At 44.9% G+C, this 20,304-nt stretch overlaps 2 protein-coding genes across 3 annotated transcripts in view; one reads left to right on the forward strand and one right to left on the reverse strand.

Moving 5' to 3' along the window:
• The first annotated feature begins 103 nt into the window (after positions 1 to 103).
• On the forward strand, positions 104 to 9,954 carry ARFGAP2 (ADP ribosylation factor GTPase activating protein 2). 2 transcript variants are annotated; one of them, XM_042813736.1, is made up of 17 exons: positions 104 to 213; positions 364 to 482; positions 1,315 to 1,387; positions 1,931 to 2,062; positions 2,152 to 2,232; positions 2,819 to 2,921; positions 3,869 to 3,925; positions 4,466 to 4,510; positions 5,582 to 5,634; positions 5,990 to 6,126; positions 6,653 to 6,784; positions 7,257 to 7,385; positions 7,466 to 7,594; positions 7,954 to 8,080; positions 8,186 to 8,276; positions 8,396 to 8,514; positions 8,952 to 9,954. In XM_042813736.1, the coding sequence occupies exons 1-17, from the start codon at positions 139 to 141 to the stop codon at positions 8,970 to 8,972; spliced, it is 1,623 nt and encodes a 540-aa protein (XP_042669670.1). In that variant the 5' UTR covers positions 104 to 138; the 3' UTR covers positions 8,973 to 9,954. The 2 variants fall into 2 exon arrangements, with proteins under 2 accessions (XP_042669670.1, XP_042669671.1); XM_042813737.1 differs by lacking the exon at positions 4,466 to 4,510.
• CUNH11orf49 (chromosome unknown C11orf49 homolog) overlaps positions 9,946 to 20,304 on the reverse strand; it is an 82,443-nt gene continuing 72,084 nt past the window's right edge. The window contains exons 5-9 of the mRNA XM_042813738.1: positions 19,341 to 19,426; positions 16,633 to 16,828; positions 15,605 to 15,714; positions 12,374 to 12,437; positions 9,946 to 11,823 (exon numbers count right to left, since the gene is read on the reverse strand). Coding sequence (XP_042669672.1) covers positions 11,643 to 11,823; positions 12,374 to 12,437; positions 15,605 to 15,714; positions 16,633 to 16,828; positions 19,341 to 19,426 — 637 coding nt within the window. The 3' untranslated portion in view covers positions 9,946 to 11,642. The remainder of the gene's footprint in view (positions 11,824 to 12,373; positions 12,438 to 15,604; positions 15,715 to 16,632; positions 16,829 to 19,340; positions 19,427 to 20,304) is intronic.

Consider the following 20,304-nt stretch of genomic DNA (forward strand, 5'->3'; position numbering starts at 1 on the left):
CGCGCCCCCTGCCGGCGGCCTGGGGACGGCCCGTCCCGGTGCCGGTTTGAGCTCGGGCGGTTCCCGTAGCCCCGCTCGCTCCTCCGCCTGTTGGGCCCTGCCAGGACCCGTCGACGCAGTGGCGTGTGGGAAGGAGAGATGATGGCGGCGGAACCGAGCAAGACGGAGATTCAGACTCTTTTCAAGCGGCTCCGGGCGGCGCCGGCCAACAAGGTAGCGGGCGGGGCCGGGAGGGCGCTCCGGTTCCCGGCGGGGCCGGTAATCTGCGGGCTGGAGTCAGGGCGGCGGGGTTGGGGCCCGGCTGAGCGGCCGCGGGGCGAGGCGAGGGCTCTGCCCAACCTGGCCGTCCCTCTGCCCCTCCAGTCGTGCTTCGACTGCGGCGCCAAGAACCCGAGCTGGGCCAGCATTACCTACGGGGTCTTCCTGTGCATCGACTGCTCCGGCGTCCACCGCTCCCTGGGCGTGCACGTCAGCTTCATCAGGTGTGTGGGAGCGGGCCGGCGTGCTGCATTTTGCTGCGGGGCTTGGGGTTCCGTCGGAGAAAAGCTTCGTCGCCAAGTGGTGGCTTCGCGCCGTGTGTCTGCGTACGGGGAGCCGCGGGTCAGTGGGCAGGACAGCGGCGTGCTGTGTCCCCTGGGTCGCATAACAGCGTCCGGACTTGGAAGAAGTTGAATGGAGACCGTGGTGTGTGAATGTCGTTAGTAAAACAGTCTGAGTGTTTTGTAACGCTGAGCAAAGCAAAAAGGGGAGTGTTGTTAGCAGGAATGTTATTCAGTCTTTTCTGAGTTAGCCCAGAGGGGAAGGTGGTTTTGGATTTTCATCCACTGCTCTTATTTTCTGTACCTGTAAAAACTTTCTGAGTAACAGAATAGTGATCGTTGCTCATACAGAGATAAGTCAAGTAACCCTAAGAAGCATGCTGTGCCCTTGCTCCATTTGACCATTTGGGGCTGCTTTGTCATGTGCTCTGGCTTGATCGGAGGGGTGGGCCGAGCACGAGTCTTTGTGCTGTGGTGAGATCAGATGTGGAACGGAAGCTTTCCTGATTCAGGCCCCACCTCTCAGCAAGCCGTACCAGTGAGACGCCCTCTCGGTTTGGGTGCCATGTTATTTAGTATGAAGCTGAAGCTAACTTTATTCCTTGCTTTAAAAGTTCGGGTTAATTCCTGATAATTCACTGAGATGTGCTTTCCCCCTTTGCCTCCTGTACTCTGGTGGAACAGAAGTGGGATCTCTGACTGTTGTGGCTTGGAGCGTGCTTTTGTATTTGGCACGCCTGCCTATCATTAATAGCAGTAATTTGTTTTCATGCAGGTCCACGGAGCTTGACTCTAACTGGAACTGGTTCCAGCTGAGATGTATGCAAGTGGGCAGCAATGCCAATGCGGTGAGGAACTTCCATAGGCATTTTGCTTATTTTCTCCATTGCTAATCCGCATCCTCAGTTTCTTGTCCCTTTCTTTTGTGTGGCTTTCTGGGTACCAACCTTTCTCTCTCTTTTCTTTCTCTTGTTTTCTTGAAATGTATAATGAGGGCAGGCATTTGTCAGGTGCACTTGGAAGTCAGCCTGTGACCTATGCATGTATTGTTTTCTGGCATGCAGATCAGTCATTTCCTGACATCTTTAAATGAGAGGCATAGTCCTCTTAAACAAAAGGAGTTAGTAACACTGATCAGTTGGGAAGCTCTTGTTCAGCATGGTGACAAAAGCGTTCCTCTGGGAATGAAAGGGATTGTTCACATCCCTCGGGGTTTTGGAAGAGACTTCTTGGGGAAAGCTGAGCTGATCAGTGCAAGCTTCATGCCATGTGCTGAGTATTATATCTCCTGTCTTTGGGAAGCTTCTTGTTCCTGTAGTGTTTGTGTCATGTCTAACTGCTACTTGAGTATCACGTAGCAGCAAGGAGACTGAATGTTCTTCTCATTTCAGACTGCTTTCTTCCGCCAGCATGGCTGCACTACAACAGATGCCAATGCTAAGTATAACAGTCGAGCTGCCCAGATGTACAGGGAGAAGATCCGGCAGCTGGCAAGTGCTGCCATGGCCAAGTATGGCACTGATGTAAGTCTAAGCAGCTCTCTACAGTTAGACATGTAGCACTTCATGCTGAGTCTTGTAGGATAGCTTCTTTTTAACTCTCTTCTCTTCAGTTGCTCATAGATGGACTCAGTGGAGCCCCTGGGCATTCCCCTGACAAGAGTGATGCTGATTTCTTCATGGAGCACACACAGGTGGGAAGAATTGCTTACACCAGACAGCTTTAACAGCTCTCAGGTGGCCAGCTGGTTGTCCAGGAGCCTGGAGTGGCAGTAGGAGCAGTTCTGCTTAGTTGAGAAGGATTCTAAACTGTATACACATTCAGCAGTAACACAGAACAACTAAGATTCAGTCATCAGTCTGGAATATAGTCCACAGGTATAAATATTTCTATATGGGTTTTCAGTACCCATGCCTTTTCTCTTTGAGAACATCTTTATCTTCAGGGAATCTCCCTGCATAACGCAGTCTCTTTGGACAGTTAAAGCAAGGGTTGGCTATTGCTTTGAACATCTGGTTTAGTCAGCTTTCCAGTGGAAGTGGATTTGGCCAACTGCTTGTACAATACTCTATTATTCCTTGTGGTATTCCATTTTACTTTTATATATATATAATCTCAGTAAAGGAATGTAGGGTTATCTTCAGTGAGGACATAGTCTGTTGTTTGGAACATGTTTTCTTGACTTTAAGCTGAATAAAGGCATCTGAACTAGAAGTAAGTTTAGGCTTGTTAGATGTATTCATCCTCTGCAAATCAGTAGAGTGATTATCTCCTTACAGTCTTCCAGAACCTGGGATGTAGCAGATGCCAGCCAGAATCCTGCACAGTCTTCCTTGGACATGGAAAAAGCACCAAAGTCATCAGAAAGCAGTGAAGCAGCACGTGAGTTCTCTGCTGAATAATGTTCTCAAGAACCTGACTTAATTTTCAGGGGAGTACAGTCCTGTACTCTCTGTTGGAAAGGCTTGTTTCAGGTTTGAAGAAATGGAAGCTCTGTGTGCTGTCTGAAAATGGCATGTGAACATAAAGCAGAAAACTGTTTCTAAGATAAGTTACAAAGAAAACAAGAATCTGGAGCATGACAGTAATTTGAAACAGCTTTGTGTATTCACTTTCAGAGTGTTTTCTTTCTTTTAACATGTTGAGGCCACTGCAGAGTGGGTAACTTGCTGTGTGGAGATCTAAGGTAGTTGTGCTTGGGAAATTGCAGCTTTCAAGCTGGAGAAATCACAGTGCAAACTGTTGCCATTCACAATAAGTCTCCCTCCAACCCTGATGGAGTAGCAGTATTAAACGCCAGCATGCCAGACTGGCAGCAAAGTCTTGTGGCTTTTATTTTAATTTTTTTTTTTTTCAATTGGTTGGAAACAGAAATGCTGAGGTTCTGACAGGCTGACTCCTGTTCTTACCCCTGCCATCAAAATGGTTCCAAAGAATGTTTATCAATCATGTGATAGGCGCTTTATATATAAAAATATAAATATAAATATATATATAAAAAGCTTGGTTTGGTTGCTGCGGGGCACAGAACTTAGAAGAGAGATAGTGAAACTATCACATTGTGAGAATAAAGGAGTTAAGAGTATCTCACACAGAGGGTGGTGACACACTGGAACAGGTTGCCCACAGAGTTGTGGATCCTCCCCCCATCCCTGGATGCATTCAGGGCCAGGCTGGATGTGGCTCTGGATACCCTGATATAGAGGTTGGCGACCCTGCACAGCAGGGGGGTTGAAACTAGATGATCGTTGTGGTCATTTCCAGCCCAGGCCATTCTATGATATGATTCTATGATCTCTGAATGTACTCTCCTGTTCTTGTGCCTGTAGATCCAAGCCAAGGCCCATCTATTGACTTGTTGAGCACATCTCCTAAAGCTCCTATGGGTAAGTAAGATTCTTTAGGGTCTCTTAGATGAGTCTTGCTGTTACACCTGCTGCTCAGCAGTAAGCTTAGTGGAGCTGGAAACAATGAACCTATTTTCAGAATGTTGAAAGGAGCTTTTATCTTCCTTTGGAAGCAATACTGAGGATTTCTGTAAATCTCCACAACAATCCACAGCTTATTGGAGGGTATCTTGCTCCTTTGGGTGATTGAGTTCAAGGATATCTCATCTCTGAAGTTTGTTTTCATTTTGGGGCTTTTGGTATTTGTGTATCTGGAATTTGGCTGATCAAGGCCACATGGCTGTTTTGTGTTTTGTTTTGCTTTTTCCTCCAGAAACTTGGAAGCAAGTAAATCTTTAGCTTGCTGAGTAACAGGAGTTTATATCTGATTGTCCCAACCATTGCTCTCCTGTCTGCACAAAGCATCTTGCAGAGCTTTTCTTATCAAGAGTATGCTTATAGCCCACAGTGGGCTTCATCCTGGGTGGAAAGACTATGTCCTTAAGTGTCTATTCATTCCCCATATTTGTTTCTTCTCAGACATGTCCATGTACCTGTCACCACAGGAGCCTGCTCCTGCCAGAGGTAACTGGCTAACAGGTGGCCTGCGCTGGCTGCTTGTCACAATTCTGCCTGCCCATTTTGTGATTCTGCCTTCAAATCTAACTTCAGCTTCTTTTGCTTAGAGGGAGAGAATGAGCCAAAGCTTATGTGTATCATATTGGGATCTAAGCTAAATATTGTTTCTCTGGAAAGGGATCTTACTAAAAAAAAAAAGCATTTCCTGACAGTAATAAAATCAAAGAAGTTATAAATGGTGAGCTGAAAATAGTATCAGGTAGGGGATTTGGGACATTCATCTCACTATTTTAAAAAAATTATGATAAATTTAGAAAAGGTCATTCTCAACAGCCTTTCCAGTATCTCAAGTGTGGATTGACAAAAGTCATGTGGGTATAGGAAGTAGGGAGACACTTTTGGAAGAAAGGCCCAACAAGGGCAATCAGATTATGGAACTATGCAGTGTTAAAAGCTGGAAAAGTGTCATAGGAAATCAGTCTTTATGCTTGCTTTGTTCTTACACTTTTTCCACAGACATCTGCTGCTTGGCTGGACCTTGGCTGTTTTTACAGGCATGGTGTGCCTTATCCCCTCATATTGACAGCTTTCTGATAGAAGGTGTTGAGAAACCTGTTGCTTCTATAGCACATTGCATTTTAGGTCCATTTTGTTGGTGGTACATGTAAATGTAGCTTTAGGGTTCTTGCTTCTTTGTTCCTAACGCACTGGTGAGACACTGAGCTTTAAATGGCTTTGAAGCTGTGTTCTCTTGGATTTATGTATGAAGTATATCTAGTGCCTCTCTAGCGCTGATTGTACCAGATAGGGTCACCAACCACATGACACTTGAAGGCTCTTTTTGAAGGCCTTGCAAGTTTCTCCAGGGATGGATATGCTTCTCCAGGACACCGGCCTGCAAAGGTGAAGCTTTTCAGTGCATTTTTCTTGGCTGAGTGAAGTCTTACGTGAAGCTGCATGGTGTGCCCTGGATTCTATAGCAGCTGGACTGTGGTGGATGTTTGTGAGGGTTCCTGGTTTATTTTGGATTCTTAAAATAATTCACTTCTGCTTATTTGCGCTTTGCTTCTCTTGCAGAACTGAAATCCTCCCTCATTGGAAAGAAGAAGCCAGGAGCTGCCAAGAAAGGGGTATGTTGGAGCTCCTATTTTCTGGAGAGGCAGCAGAGCACATCTCGTATTACCGCTGTCCTTTCCCTGAGCCCTTCCTTTCTGCCCTTAACCATGCTGCCTACTGAGAGATACATGTAGGGAAGGCAGAGCTTTATCTCATTGCCTCTTTCAAAAGGTAGCTTTTATATTAATAGAAAAAAAATAGGCTTTGGATCATTACTTGTTATGGTCTAGAGTGTACTGTGGCTGATCTCTTAGCACTTGCTGCTGGAGGGTTAACTCTTGTGTGTTTTTCCATGTTTTGCTGCAGGCAGTACTGTGCCTACACAGGGAGACTGACTTTTATGTGGGCTTTTTGTTGTTTGTTTTTAAGTTGGGTGCCAAAAAAGGTCTTGGAGCCCAGAAAGTGAGTAGCCAGAGCTTCAATGAGATTGAGCGGCAAGCTCAGGTGGCAGAGCAGCTGAGGGAGCAGCAGGCAGTGGAGTCCAGGAAACAAGCTGAGGAGTCCATGTAAGTGCCCTGTTTGTTCTGAATACCTTTCATACGTAAATCAGAGGTAATGTGGCTGATGCTATTCACTCCAGGCCCACCTGATATGAAAACATCCTGCATAGTAGGATGAGCAGTAACCGTAAGCCAAAGTGGTCCTTATAACAAGGCAAAAGTTATACCTCTGCGAAAACTTTTACCTCTGGAAGAGTGTAAGGAGCAGACGTGGAAGTATTTGATTTTATTTTTTTTCTGTTGACCTTGGGACAGGATTGAGGAAGCAAAAGGCCGAACTGGATGAGGTGTTCCTGTACCTATGTCTGGGGGTGGGGAAGCAATGCCTACACCATGGAAATCAAAGTTGGCTAGAAAAGAGTTTTATCTCAGAGTAAGGGAGATGACAGGCTTCTGTGAAAGGATTTTTGTCTGAGCTGTTGTGGCAGCTGGTGTTTTGAAGGGTTATCAGGATAGTTTTGCCCTTTTACGGTGTAGGCTGGGCTGAGGGAGAGGGTAAAGAGCTGGATCTCACCACACTTCTTTCCTTTAGAGTCACCTCAATGCGACTGGCTTATCAGGAACTGCAGCTTGATCGAAAGAAGGAAGAGAAAAAGCTTCAAAACCTTGAAGGGAAGAAGCGTGAACAAGCGGAGAGGCTAGGCATGGGCTTGGTGTCAAGAAGGTACAGTTGTGAATGGCATAGGACAGATGGAGGTGCTTTGGAACCGCCCTGCTCTGGAATAATTTCCTGAGCAGTAGCTTGCTGCTCCTGTGGTACAAAAGGAGCTTGTATGCTGGACTGTGTCTAAAAACGCTTTGGGCCCCAGAAGGAATGGAACCTGTTCAAAGGTTCTAGTTCTCATTTGAGCTTTTCCAAAGGTGATTATGGCTGGTGAGTGCCTAGTTCTAGAGCCTTGCTGCTTGACGCATGTCCCTGTGTAGGCAGATATGTCCTCCTATCACCTTTAAGAAGATGACTTGGAACTTCTAAGGGAGTCAAGCCAGATATGTGGTGAAGGTTTCCCACAGCTCTCACTTTAGGCTTGTGGCACTTGCTTTGTCTGTAAAGACGATGTTCAGTTGTGAGGGATATAGGGTGTAGCAGCTGGAAGCAGTCATACTTTTCAGCCCTAACTGCCTGTTTCTTGTGCTAGTTCTGTTTCACACTCAGTGATGTCTGAGATGCAAGTAATTGAGCAGGAGACGCCACTGGCTGCAAAGTCTTCCCGCTCCCAATTGGACTTATTTGAAGATGGTGGAGGCTTCACATCTGGACCCCCCAAGTAAGACTGAGATTCAGTGTAGTCATTGGCTTATTCCCAGACACAACATCGGTCCTAAATTACCCATTTTTGATATCTAGGTACAAATATAATCCCTTCTCATTTGAAGATGCCTTTGGCTCACGATGGGAAACAGACTCTTCATGGGGTATGGACAAAGACGAGGAATCAGAGGTGACAGTTTCCAGTATTCGGCCAATTTCAGAGAGGTAAACCAACCACTACTGCTTCTGTACTTTCTTTGTGTAGGACTAAGGTATAGGTGTAAGAGCTGTAGGAGAGATGCTACTGTATTTTGACAGTATCTGAGCCTTGTAGTGCAGAAGATAACATGCATAAATGACCCTGAGAAAATGAGCCTTCACTGAAAGACTCGTTCATTTCTATGTCTGTTGCATCCCAGTCTTTATAGTCATCAAATTTAACTGCCCTGAAGAGGGGAGAGGAGATCCCTGATAGTAGCTAGTGCCTGGGGCTTTGTTGCTTTTCTTTAATCAGATAGGATCTGAGAGAGAAGTCTTCTCTTACTGATTTGGTGAGTTTAAGCTATCTTCTGTTGTGTCCTCAGGCCTACCAGTAGGCGGGATATGGAGAACAGGACATCAGTTGTGGAATCTAATGAAGCTCGGCAGAAGTTTGCAGGAGCTAAAGCCATCTCTTCAGATATGTTCTTTGGGCGGGAAGCAGATGCTGAGGTACATGCACTCTACAGTGCTTAAGTTGATACAGCTCTGGCTTCATCTTCTCCTGTTTGCACAGGTTGTACCCTTCCTTTACATTTTTTGTCCTTTCTTCTGCAGTATGAAGCCAGGTCCCGACTACAGCAGCTCTCGGGCAGCAGTGCTATCAGCTCCGCAGACCTGTTTGGGGAGGCTGAGAATGCACACTCAGGTTCGTTAATGCTGGGGAGGGGGGGGGTGAAGGCAGCTCTGGAAGACCTAGACTGGGGAGGGGTCAGGGCGCTCTCTGGTGCTGGGGAATTCCAGTCTTACTTGTGCTGCTTCTCGTAGGTGGTGTATCAATTGGAAACGTTCTGCCTGCTGCTGATATCGCACAGTTTAAGCAAGGAGTGAAGACAGTTGCTGGCAAGATGGCCGTCCTAGCCAATGGAGTGATGAACTCCCTCCAGGTGAGGTTATGCAACAGTACCTTCACGTAGGCTCTAGTCATGCTCAGGTGCTTTAACCATATCTTGACTTCCACTGGGATTACTACTGTCTTCTCAGATTGCATGGAAAGTCCCAGGTACAGATGCACCTTTTGTATCTGAGGACTTAATAACTGAGCAATTCCAGGTGGCCAGTGAACACTACTTGGACAGCCTTACACTTTTGCTGGACAGGTTGTCATATTACGTCTGTTATGTCACACAAATCCTGGGTGGAACTTAAAATTTGAGTGCATTTTACCTCTTATTTTGGCATGTTTTCTGTCTTGATGTAAATTTTCACTGATCTCTTATGTCTTGTTTGTGTTCCAGTCCCAAACACCCTAAGACCTTGTTGTTTGCCTCTTAAGAGTTGGTGCAGTGTTGCAGCATGGTGACTTGGTGTGTTTCCTCCCCAGGATCGTTATGGCTCATATTGATGACCCAAGGACTGCAACTCACAGGGAAGCCAGCAAGAGGCACTGATGCCACTTTTGCCTGGAGTACACTCTGCAGGATTGTCTTAGTTTATCTGGGGTGGGTGGGGAAGGGAGAAGGAAAGCAGAAGGGTTCAGCATGTGGCTGTACACAAGGATGCTTTCCAAATATCTCTGGATTCCACACTGCATTAAAATTCAATGTGCCCTCAACCCACTGCTACTTACTAGCCAGTGGAGACTGGGATAACCTCCCTGCTGTGAAAGATAAGATGGGAACTCCTGTGGCTGCCCTCATCAGTGCTGCTGTCCTTCTTAGCCCATACCTTAGCTCACCATGTTATAGAGGAAATGGGGATGCTGTATTTCTGAATGTGGTGTTACCTGATCCTCATGGACATGACTGTGGTTTCTTGTTCTGCTCAGTGCTTCTATTGCCTGTTTCCACGCAGGCTGCTGTTGCAGTTCACATCACTGGTAAGACATTTTCAGCTGCAAGGTTCTAGTGTGCATGGTAGTCCATGGTGTCACGGATTCCTCTATATTTTCAGGGTCTGCTTTGTACCATGGGATAATTTTTCCTATTGTCTTGTAAACCAGCATGTATTGATGCAGGAGAACAAATCAAAGCAAAGATTATTTTTTTAGCTTCTAATCACATCAACAACAACAGCAAAGTCCCAGGTACTGAAGTATGGTAAGGATGTTTGCTGGACCGCTGGCTAGTGTGTTGCTCAGCTATACTTTACTTCCAGACTTGGACAGAGAGAAAAATCCTGACCTCTGACTTAACCGAAGTGTGTTGTGGGTGAGGGGGGCTGCATGAGGACTGTTATTTTTGTCCTGCTCAGGTTGACTCTTTGCTCCTGACTGTGTTTTTAACAAGAGCTATTTTCAGGTATCTTTGACTATGCAGTTGAGGATGGAATAGCCCTTTATCCCCTATTAAGTGCTCTACAGTTGAAAAATAACTGTATTAGCAAAACAAGAGGCTGGGTCTTTTTATTCTGTGGGTTCCCATCAACAAACCTCCTCCAGGGCTGAGTCCCAACCTTGTGCCATCTTTTCATAGACCTGGGCCAGATTTGTGTGGTGGGAGCCAGAGGGGCTGCGGTACCAGCAAGTCCTGCTGCCTCAGCAGCTGCCCTGTCTCTACCTGCATGGTGAAGCCATATGGCTGCCTGGAGAGTGGGAGAGGCCTGAGCTTCCCTCTGCCGTCACCTCAGTTCCCCACCACGTGGCTGGAGGCAGACAGAGGCTTGAGAGGGGAGCAGGCAGAGTGAGCCCTGGGGAGGGCGCGGAGCAGCGCAGAAGAGCCCAGAGATGGTGGAGACCTTACACAGCAGGCTTTATTCTCCAGCTTTGGTTGTCACTTGGTGGGTGGGAGTGAACGTGCAGTTAAAGGGCATGCTAATAAATAATATAATAAATAAATAACACCTCCCACTACCTCCACAGCTAGGTCAGCAGTAGTGAAGGGATTACTCTTAAAATAGTTACAGTATGTGCTGAATCCAGTCAGCTTAGGGCAGCAATAAGCTTTGGGTTAACAGCTGTTAGTAGCCCATGCCATGTAGTGTTTTATGGGAGGGAAGAGCAAGGAGGTTCCCCAAGACTCATAAGAAACCAGTGTCTCAGTCTATGCAAGCCATAGCACAGGAGCGCAGCTAGGGAAGGGTTCAGGGCTGCAGCAGCCAGGCTGTGGAGTTAGCATTACCATTAACACAATGAAGTTACAACTCCTTCTGTAGCTGTTCGTGCCACACTGTGGTGCTGCAATACCAATATTTACAAAAATATCTAGGACTTACTTAAAACCTGCCTCCATCTCCCCAGTGCTTCTGCCTGCCAAACACCAGCAGGTGCCCTACATGTTTGCAGGCCATGCCACTGCTTGTAGCGAAGCAATCTCAAGACTTCATCTCTCTCCTCCACCCCCTCTAAAGTTCCCTTTTGCCAAATAGCATGTTAAGCTTGTTGGAGGTAGGAGGAGGCCTCCCAGTGAGGGACTGCAGAAGAGCCAGACAGCAGCATGCAGTACCCACTGAAATCCTGCTTATTATTTGGTATATTTGCTTTGGCATGTCTTGGACTCAGAGAGGAGGAAGCAGTGACAGGCAGCATGGCAATACCTAAGCCCTTCTACTTGAGGAACTTCAGGAATTTCTCCACCTTTGATCACATGCAGGTGCAGCTTTACTAGGAATAATCATAATGGAGCATGAATGCAAAGCTGCTGCTGGCAATTTAACCAGTCTATTGTCTAGGTCAAGTTTAAACACAGCTACCTGGCAATCAGCCTGCACCAGAACTCCCACTGCTCCAGCACCTGCTGAACTGTGTGAGATCCCTGGTGAGAGAACACCCTGCTATTTCCAAATACAGGCATCTAGCATCTGCTGGTTTGTCTTACTTGCCAGCAGAGGGTAGCATAACTGCATCTGGAAATAGCTTCTGAGGAGGAGCTACTGCACAAATTCGGATCTAGGAAACTAGCAGCATTCTTGCTGGGAAGGAACAGGCGGACCTGGCAATGGGAACTGGCACAGCCACGCACACACTCGTGATGTGAACAGAACCCACTGTCAGAGCAGATGCTCCGGGAAGAGATGCTGTACCTACAGTGAGCTCTGGACAAACCAAGGGTGAGAAAGGTTCCCACCCTCACAACCTTCAATTTTCAGAGGAATCTGTCTCTTCATTGGAGCCTTCACTTTCAGCATCTATTTTTCGGCGATGATGCAGTGGTTTCCAGGGAGAGTTTATCCTGGGAGAGTTACGGACATGAAAATTAGCAGTATCCCCGCTGGAGCTGATGGGAGCAGAGATGGAAAGCCCTGAAACCTGAGCTACCCTGAAAGAGAGGGAAAAAAAAAAAAAAAGAAGAGAAAAGGCTAAAGTGGGTACCCTAGCTTGTCATCTCCAGCCTTAACCATAGCAGTTTTGGAGTAAACTTGGGATGATTACTTATTCACAGCTAGCTGAGAGATGGAAAGATATTTATGGCAAAGAGGAGGAACACTGCACTACCACCTGCCAGACTTGCTGTGTGAATAATTTTTCTTCCTTTTAAAAGGAGATCTTCTTGGCTAGGCCTGTGTCCTCCAGTACCCCTTGTTTTCACCATCCATACAAAATGCCTCAGATCATTAGAGATTCTTCTGTTACCTCTAGATCCTTCTTTTAGCAAGTTTTTCCCAATGCTTCTGAAGTCTTTTTGAAGGATTTTGTTAGCTGCACCAAGGCACCCCAACAAAAGGCCTTGTCTGTTAGGGCTGCAGTGTTAGCATCTCTATTGTCTTACAGTTATTTAAATAAATAGAGACAGTACTTTACTGCAGCCATCCTCAACATGCCACTTTCCATCTGTTGTTATACTTCCTACTCCTTGCAACTCAACTTACAATTTCTCAAGTTCCTGATCCATGGCAGGGTCCAGAAACAAATCTCCTTTATCTGGCAAAGCCCCTGGAAACAAACAAACAAACAAGGAAAATATTACAGCAGAGTTAGACTATTCAGGGGTAATCTTAAAGAAAATCACTCAATTCATCATCCTAAATCTGTTCTGGAAGACAGAGAAAACCCTTCCTCATATCCACTAGAGAAATGAATCCTCAATGATCATGGGCAGACAAAGAATGATGGCTCATATTCTCCATCCTTCACACAGTAGCAGTGCTCAGATCAAACAGGGGGCACGCTAAGTGGTTTCTCACAGAACTTGAAGCTCTCAGAGATGGCAGGATCCATTGACTTTGCAGAACTACTGAGTGCACACTGTCTCAGGGAGAAGACTGACAGCTTCACGCTCCTGCTAATTGCAATATGTAGATGTCAGTGCCGGATGCTATCAGAGTAACAGGTTGTATGTGCCACAGCCTAAAGCACACCTAATACCACCCAGGGAGACATAGACTTCTGTGCTGCCTGTCTTTCTTGTGGTACACTGAGCTTGGGGATCAAAACACAGGTGTGAGACTCACTTTCCTTGCAATTCAGGAAGATTAGCCCTGACTGGTGCATGTGAAGCATGGGGTGGATGAGCTGTATTTTACTGTTGCTTGCTGCCTGGGTAAGAAAGGAAAAAGCTGTTTAATAAACAGGTACCCTCCCTCAGCACAAGGCTCCTTTTCACATTTGAAATTCCATTCAGGATGAAAGAGATGGGTGTAGTTCAGGACTGGAGCAGCTGGTTGATCACCACTGTAGAACAACACTAGAAGCTCAGAAAGAGCCCTCAGGAAGACAAGGCAAAGACAAAGAGAGACCTCCTTACTAATTCTGTAGTGAATACCTTACACAGGAACTATGGGAGGGTCTGATAGGTCAGCACCTAGATGATGGGAACTGCCTACCACAGCCTGGGCAGTTTGGTACAATGTGCAGTACGCTGCACATTGGGTAACGTGTACCAACAGTGCAGTGAGGAATACTCTTGTTTTTGAGGAGACCTGGCTGCCACAATCCGTAGCTTTGGGAAAGAGCTTTATACTGCTCTGTGGGAACACAAATCTGGTTTCTGGCCTTGGCACCTTGGTCCTGAAGGAGGGGCTGGAAAGACACTCTTGCACACAGACAAACTGGCAGCAGTTACCAAAAATGTAGCAGCAACAAGCATCTAACAAATTAGAAGCAGTTCAGATCAGACCCACCTCCCCCACTTGTTCCAGTTCTGGTCTCCCTCTCCTGCACATGAACAGGAAAACCTGGCATCCCAACAAGTGTTGGGAGGTCCAGTGCTTGCTTTCACATGCTCAGTTAAAAGAATAAGCGGCTAAAGCTTAACTTGTTTCTGTGTTTGCAGAATCTAGTATGGTCTCTGGGCATAAGAATTACTTGGGAGAGAATTATATAAAGGATTCACAAGTCCACACTGACATGAGTTAGCCTGCAGATTCCCATTTGCTTGACACTCATCAGTGCTACCCCAGCCAGAATGAGCTTCTCTAATCCCTACCCCTGCTCCTCCAGGGGTGCCACTGGCTTTGTGAGACTACAGAGGAAGCAAGCATCCTGACTGAAAGCTCCTTTGCCTGCAACTGCCCTTGTTGAAGGGCTTTGGGGAGCTTGTGATCTCCTACAGACCAAAGACTATTGAAATCACCCTTCAGGAGATTGAAAAACATCAGAAAAAGAATCCCCCTATCCTTGTCAAAATGCTAGCACCTGTCAGACTTGTGGTTGCTGCCCCTCCTCTGTGAGAGGCCATGGGAGGAGGCAGAGAGCCAGGGGCTGGGCTCACATTAATGGAAGGGAAAACCCACACACTTTGTAGATAACAAAATGGAAGCCTTGGGCAGGATCCTTTCTTTTTTCTTCTTTTTTTTTTTTTTCCATCTGTTTTGTTTGCTTTTGACTGGAAGTGGATTTTACTGGGCAAGGAAAAAACCATTTTCCATTTTGTTTGGTGCAATCCAGGCAACACCTTCCCCAGTGAGTACACTGATCCGTAAGCCTGTTTGCAGAAGAGACTGCAGAGCTGCATGCATGTACCTTTGACATATAATCTTCACCTTGTTGGGTAAGCAGCCCTTTCCCAGAAGAACATTAGTAGCTTAAATGGTTTGCTGGAAGAAGAGGCTCAGCTAGGGAGGGGGACACATCTATTATGACACACCTGTGTAAAAGAACAAATCCCCTGGCAAGGTACACCATCTTTTCACCGAGGCCTGTCTTTGAAATATAGGGACTGGGTGATACTCAAGCCTGGAAGTAGAGCAAGAGGATACTCAAAGAGACAAAAAGCCTACCCTGATTATTTTCTGAGATGAGTGAAAGTGTGTGAGCCTTTGCCCACTTCTCCTCATCAAATGCAGAAAGCCATTTTTGTTCAGCTTTGCAGGACAAGCACAACCAAGTCATATGAGAGCAGTATTGAATTATGTGTCTGAGTTATGTATGGATTACACACTGTGATTTGCCAATGCAACACTTTGCTTCCCTGCTCTAGAACTGTATTCATCATCACAACACAGAAATGAGCAGTGAGATGCTGCTTGGTGATCCCTCTGGTTTCCACAGTAATTTGGTACAGAGTTCTGTAGTAGAATTTTGCATTTTATACCACCAGATTTTCAGTAGGCCATAGATTAATATATTAGAAAGATAACAGTGATGTCAGGGAAGATGGGGCATGGCTGGGGAAGTCTGGGCTTAGCTTGAGTCTTTGAGCCAAGAAGTCATCAGAAGTTTTCCCATTAGGTGTGTCTTCTTTTTCTCATGGACAATGAAAGCAGTCATTTAAAATCTGTGGGAGCATAAAGGGCTAAAGCATAGGATGAAAGTTCACTTTAAGCAGCCAGCTACCTTACTTGCCTCCTGACAACCTCTATCCAACCTTTACAGCCAAGCATGCTAAAATGACAGTTCTGCTAAAATGATCAGCTACCAAAGAATAAAACATTGCTGTCTTAGGACACCATTTCACATCTAATTTTATTGGTGACAAATCTCCACATCTTCAAGCAGACAGTAAGGTGCAGTGTTTTAAAAATTTAATCCATAATAAAAATATGAAAAACTCCCTCACTCTCTGATGATGATGTAAAATCTGGAGCATAATTACAATGGGAATTCCAAAGAAATGCAGAATGACTGAAAATGTAGAGCTGTACCATTCAAAGAAATCTTACCTAGGGCTCTGTTGATCCCCTGATCCTTTGCAAGTGCCAGAAGGAATCCAGAGAAGGTCAGTCTCTGTGCAGTACTTAGCACTTCCTTCACAAGAGCAGAAGGTGGACAGCTAGGAAAAGAGAGACCAGAAAATCATCTTGTCTTTTGAACAATAATAATTTTTTCTAAGATCAAGTTCAAAATGGAAGAGCAAGCCCATTTATTGCTCTAACACTGTCACGCTGCCCTAGCTGTTTAAAATAAACAGCTAACAGGTTGTTTATTTAGTTCTGCATCTGCTCCCAGTTTGTTAAGTAAGACTTTTGAGCTGGGGTACATTCCTAAGAGCAGTCTTACCTTTCTCCCTAGTAAGGAAAGGGAGAAAAATCCAGATCTGCTCAGAGATATACACATGCCAACTTTTGACATATTCTTAAATTTAAAAAGAAAAAAAAAAAAAAAAAAAAGAAAGCAAAACAACACAAAAAGACTAGCCTTAGTTCAGTAGGGGATAGAAAAATACTAGGCCTTACTGTGTATCCTTGACAGACACTTTTTTCATAGTTTCTAGCATGTAGTAAGCAGACTTCTTTTGCCTGTGATCTGTAACCAGAAACCAGCTCCATCCTGGATTCCAATACGGACCAGCAGTGTGATCCTGTCTAGCTACTAAGGCTTCAGACTCGATCCACCCCACTGTTGCTTGCCTATGCTTCAGCTCTCAGGAACACACTTGCACTCATTTATCTCCAGATAATTAATGATGGTAGATTAACCTCTTCTTTATGAAAGTGTCCATGTTAAAGTAAGAAGGAAAACAGAGTCCCAAATCAAACAGCTCAAGAATGTGCTCAAACCCCCACGTCTCTTAGGCCCTTGTAATTGTTTTTCTCTTTTGGTTAAAGCAGTTCTGCTATGATGTCTCCAGTCATACTTCTCCAGTGAGATCTACACAGAAGTTAAACTGATGTATTTATTCACAGCTCCAATCTCACAAAAGGTCTCCAGAAACAGACTTTCACATCTGCGTTCTGGACTCTGTTCATACCTGTATTTTGATCTGTCACACAAGGTCTCTAGGCACTGGTAGAAGAGAGATGCCTCTACCCCATCAAGCTGGTTGCAGTCATTTGGGGGTTGCCGCTGCCGATGTTGCCCAGAGGATGATGTTGGCACGATCACAGTATTTGGATTCTTACCAGCCAATAGATCTTGATAAATAGCAGCCACACTTTCCAAGAATTCTGGAAAACCAGAAAGCAATTTACAACTCAGGGCTACAACCATCCAAGCATCCTCCTGACCTACCAGACCCAAGATTAAACTGTCATTCTCCACTCTGTGTTATGCATGACACCATCAGGAGATGGATGTTAGCACAACACTAAGGCATCCTGCGTATTCAGATCAAATATTGTGCAGGCACAAACAGCCATTTCCATATAAGTTGCTGCCATCTCCCTATTAGGACAATTATGAGAGACTAGCCATTCTGTTCAGATTTTTCCAAAGGAGACACAGGTTAGCAAACAGATGAAACAGTGGAGCATGAAAGCTAATGTCAAACATACAACTGGTTTGCAAAGTCTCAAAAATTTTCTTCCTTCACCTACAACCACCAACTAAGAACACACCAAGCTGGGAGAAAATATATAGAAATGCAACAGAAGCAAAAGGAGCAAATTAGTCAGGGCTCCAGGCTGTATCCCAGCTTGTCTCTGTGCTCCTCCAAAGTAAATATAACACAGGATCTAAAGGAAGGGCCAGGGCAGGTCAGGGCTAGAGCTGGCAGAAAGCCTCTCCCCAGGCTCCTCATACTACCCACTGTTTACTGCAAGAGCCTAATTTTAAACAAGTTTGTTTATGGATGTGGTCAGCAGTTTACAAATCTAGATTCCATTTGGAGTGGTTTGTATGTGTGTGGGTTGGTGGGAGAGCGTATGACAGGCTGCATGTGTGCATTGTGCCTGGGTGAGCAGGACTGGGAAGGGATGCTTGAGTGTGTACACAAGGGCGTGTTTGTGAGGACTGCAGTGGCATTTGTGTCCCAAGTGAATGGAAGTGTGGTGATGTGCGTGAGGCGGGTGGAGAGGAAAGGCAGTGTGTCAGCCCTGTGGCTGCACTGAGGTTTTGCAGCTCAGTGGAAACATTTGTTGTATCAGAGAAGAACTTTCCAAACGCATTTTCTGCCCACAGCTAAAGGCATTGCAAGCCTGGTTCTGCCCAACCTAAAATGACCATTTTAACTGGTTTTCTTTGATGACTTGTCATGGATAATGTTGTGATATGTGCGGGGGAGTTGCAGGGTAAGTATACACAAAAAAGTACTAAGAAATAGAGATGTTTGTATTAGGAACAGCAGCTGACTTGTAACTGCTGCAAAGATGAAAATTGACAAGTTGGATCAGATCTCCAGGCCACCCAGGGCTACACTCTGACCAAAAACTATGCTCCATCACAGCTTCTAGCCAATGTCTCTTAGTACCTCAGAGCTGGCTCCTTTTGCCTGTTTAAGGCCAAATGAGAGCTATCTCCATCAGAAGGAGCTAATAGTGTGAGTGGTCAGAATCCCATGAGCTTATGTTGCTTTTTGAAAGTGCACTATGCTGGGAGACATGAGTGCCCCACAGCACCCCGTGCTTGGAAACATATCTCATCCTGACAAGGGAAATCCTTCCCTCTTTTTCCCTACCAACGTAGTTCCCTAAATGAGATTTCCTCTCCTCAACCACACTTTAGGGGACTAGGACAAACAAGCCAACATATTTTAAAGCATTTCTCTGCACAGGAGAAATTCCTGAATGTTTATCCAAGTTTCTTCCCCTTGCCTCCTGAACTTAGTTTAAAAATACCTCAGGATTTTCACAGATGTGTATGTGTTGGTGAGTGTATGTAAAGATAAACACGCACAAATTGTTGTTATTTGACATGTAATTTTCCTGTCAAGAATTTTAAAAGAAGTACTCCATCTACTTAGCATTGGGAAGAAAGACAGAATATGAGAAATGACCAATAATATGGGAAGGCAGACAACGATTAACTGCTGCTTTCCAATTAGGGGCTCTCAAAGGAAAAAAAAAGTGGTTCTTCATGGAAGAGGTGGCAGGCCTGTGCAACCCCTTGCCAAAGGGTGTTGTGAAGGTTAAATGTTTACTTAATTTCATTTGGAGAAGTCTTCAGGAGAGGAATCCAGTAGGGATTCCTAAACCCGCAGAAACTATATGCATTTCAGAGAGATTCTGAGCTGAAAACAGATTGTGGTTGGGTGAGTATTAGGGAAGAGAATTGTACCCATTTGCCCAATTCCTTTTTTTTTTCAAGGCACCAGCTGTTGCCAGAATGTTGTGCTTGCCTTGCTCTAGAATCTTCTGATCCCATTTCCAGCAGCACCCAGTACTTTAGAGGCAGAAATGCTGCGTTACAGAGTTATGCAAAAACATGTTCCTAGTAAAAGTTAATTGTTAGTTGCTAACATACACTTGATAAAGATAGAAAACCATGTCTCGGGGCTAAGACAAATATATGCATAAGCTTTGGCCATTAGAAGTATCTTGCTATTCAGCGAAATTTGAAAATTCTTTATGAAACCTCTTTATCTACTGGTATCAGTAATAACTTTTTCACAATAGATCCCATTATCTATATGCTGTCTGTGAAAAACCATACACACAAGATTTTAAAAAGTGAAGGGATATGGAAGCTGGAAGGTTGTAATGACATGCTAGTGGGTGAAGTAAGAAGCTTCCCAGTATTTACCTGAATAGTAGAATTGGATCTGGAAAGCAAAGAGGAAATCAGAAAAAGACATCAGACAATCCATAGCATCATCCATCAGCACAATCCTAGGAGTAAGACGAGAGAAACAGTTTAGCATCTCCAAAAGGATGAAATCTTCAAGCAGGAATACCAGGTCTACAGAAAGAGCAGGTAGGGATCTATGTGCAACTGAGGACAGCTAGCAGCTTGGCTCAGTGTAAGAAGTTGGGAAAGGGGAATGGGAATAACCATCAATGCACAGGTGTGGACATCCTAAAATCAAACAAATGCAGCTTGATAAACTGTGATGAGATGATGCTGAATGCCAAAGCTATTACGTGCTTCACCTTCAGGACATATAGAACAAGATGAGCATTAAATGTAATTCAAAGCCTGAGGGACATGATGGAATAAACACTGGCATTAAAAAAAAAAAAAAAAAAAAGGGTTCACATGACTATATAAAGAGCAACTGTGCTAAAGACCAGGCTTTTACATGAGAATAAAACTGGTGTGAGCAGAATGAGACTTACGCTGTTATTTTGTATACCAGAGTTCACTGAACTGGGCTATTTTCAGATTTGTGAGTATAATAGCAGCGATTAGCTCCCAATCTATGGTCAAACCTAACCTGACTAAAAAGGAAATAACACAATGTCACTTTTGCACCAACCATCAGCTTTAAAATTACCCACTGTAAACATCCGATCTTCCTTTCTTGATGAATGAATCAGTCTCTTTTCATATATTATCAGGTCGAGTTTCACAGAGACTGGAATCTTCCTAAACCAGTGACAATGCTTCTTTCTCTCTGCAAAGTCCTAAGTATATTTAGGGAGTTTCATGCACCCCTATTTTGAACCACGCAAATGGCAAATGCGTCAGCCAGAAGCCATAAAAATGAAGTAGAAGTGAGAGCAAATTCCACCTTCTCCTTTCAGGAAAAAAACTGCTAAGAACTAAA

The sequence above is a fragment of the Centrocercus urophasianus genome, unplaced genomic scaffold, assembly GCF_019232065.1.
Source record: "Centrocercus urophasianus isolate 14NV4802_14NV808 unplaced genomic scaffold, USGS_Curo_1.0 seq_14, whole genome shotgun sequence".
NCBI lineage: Eukaryota > Metazoa > Chordata > Aves > Galliformes > Phasianidae > Centrocercus > Centrocercus urophasianus.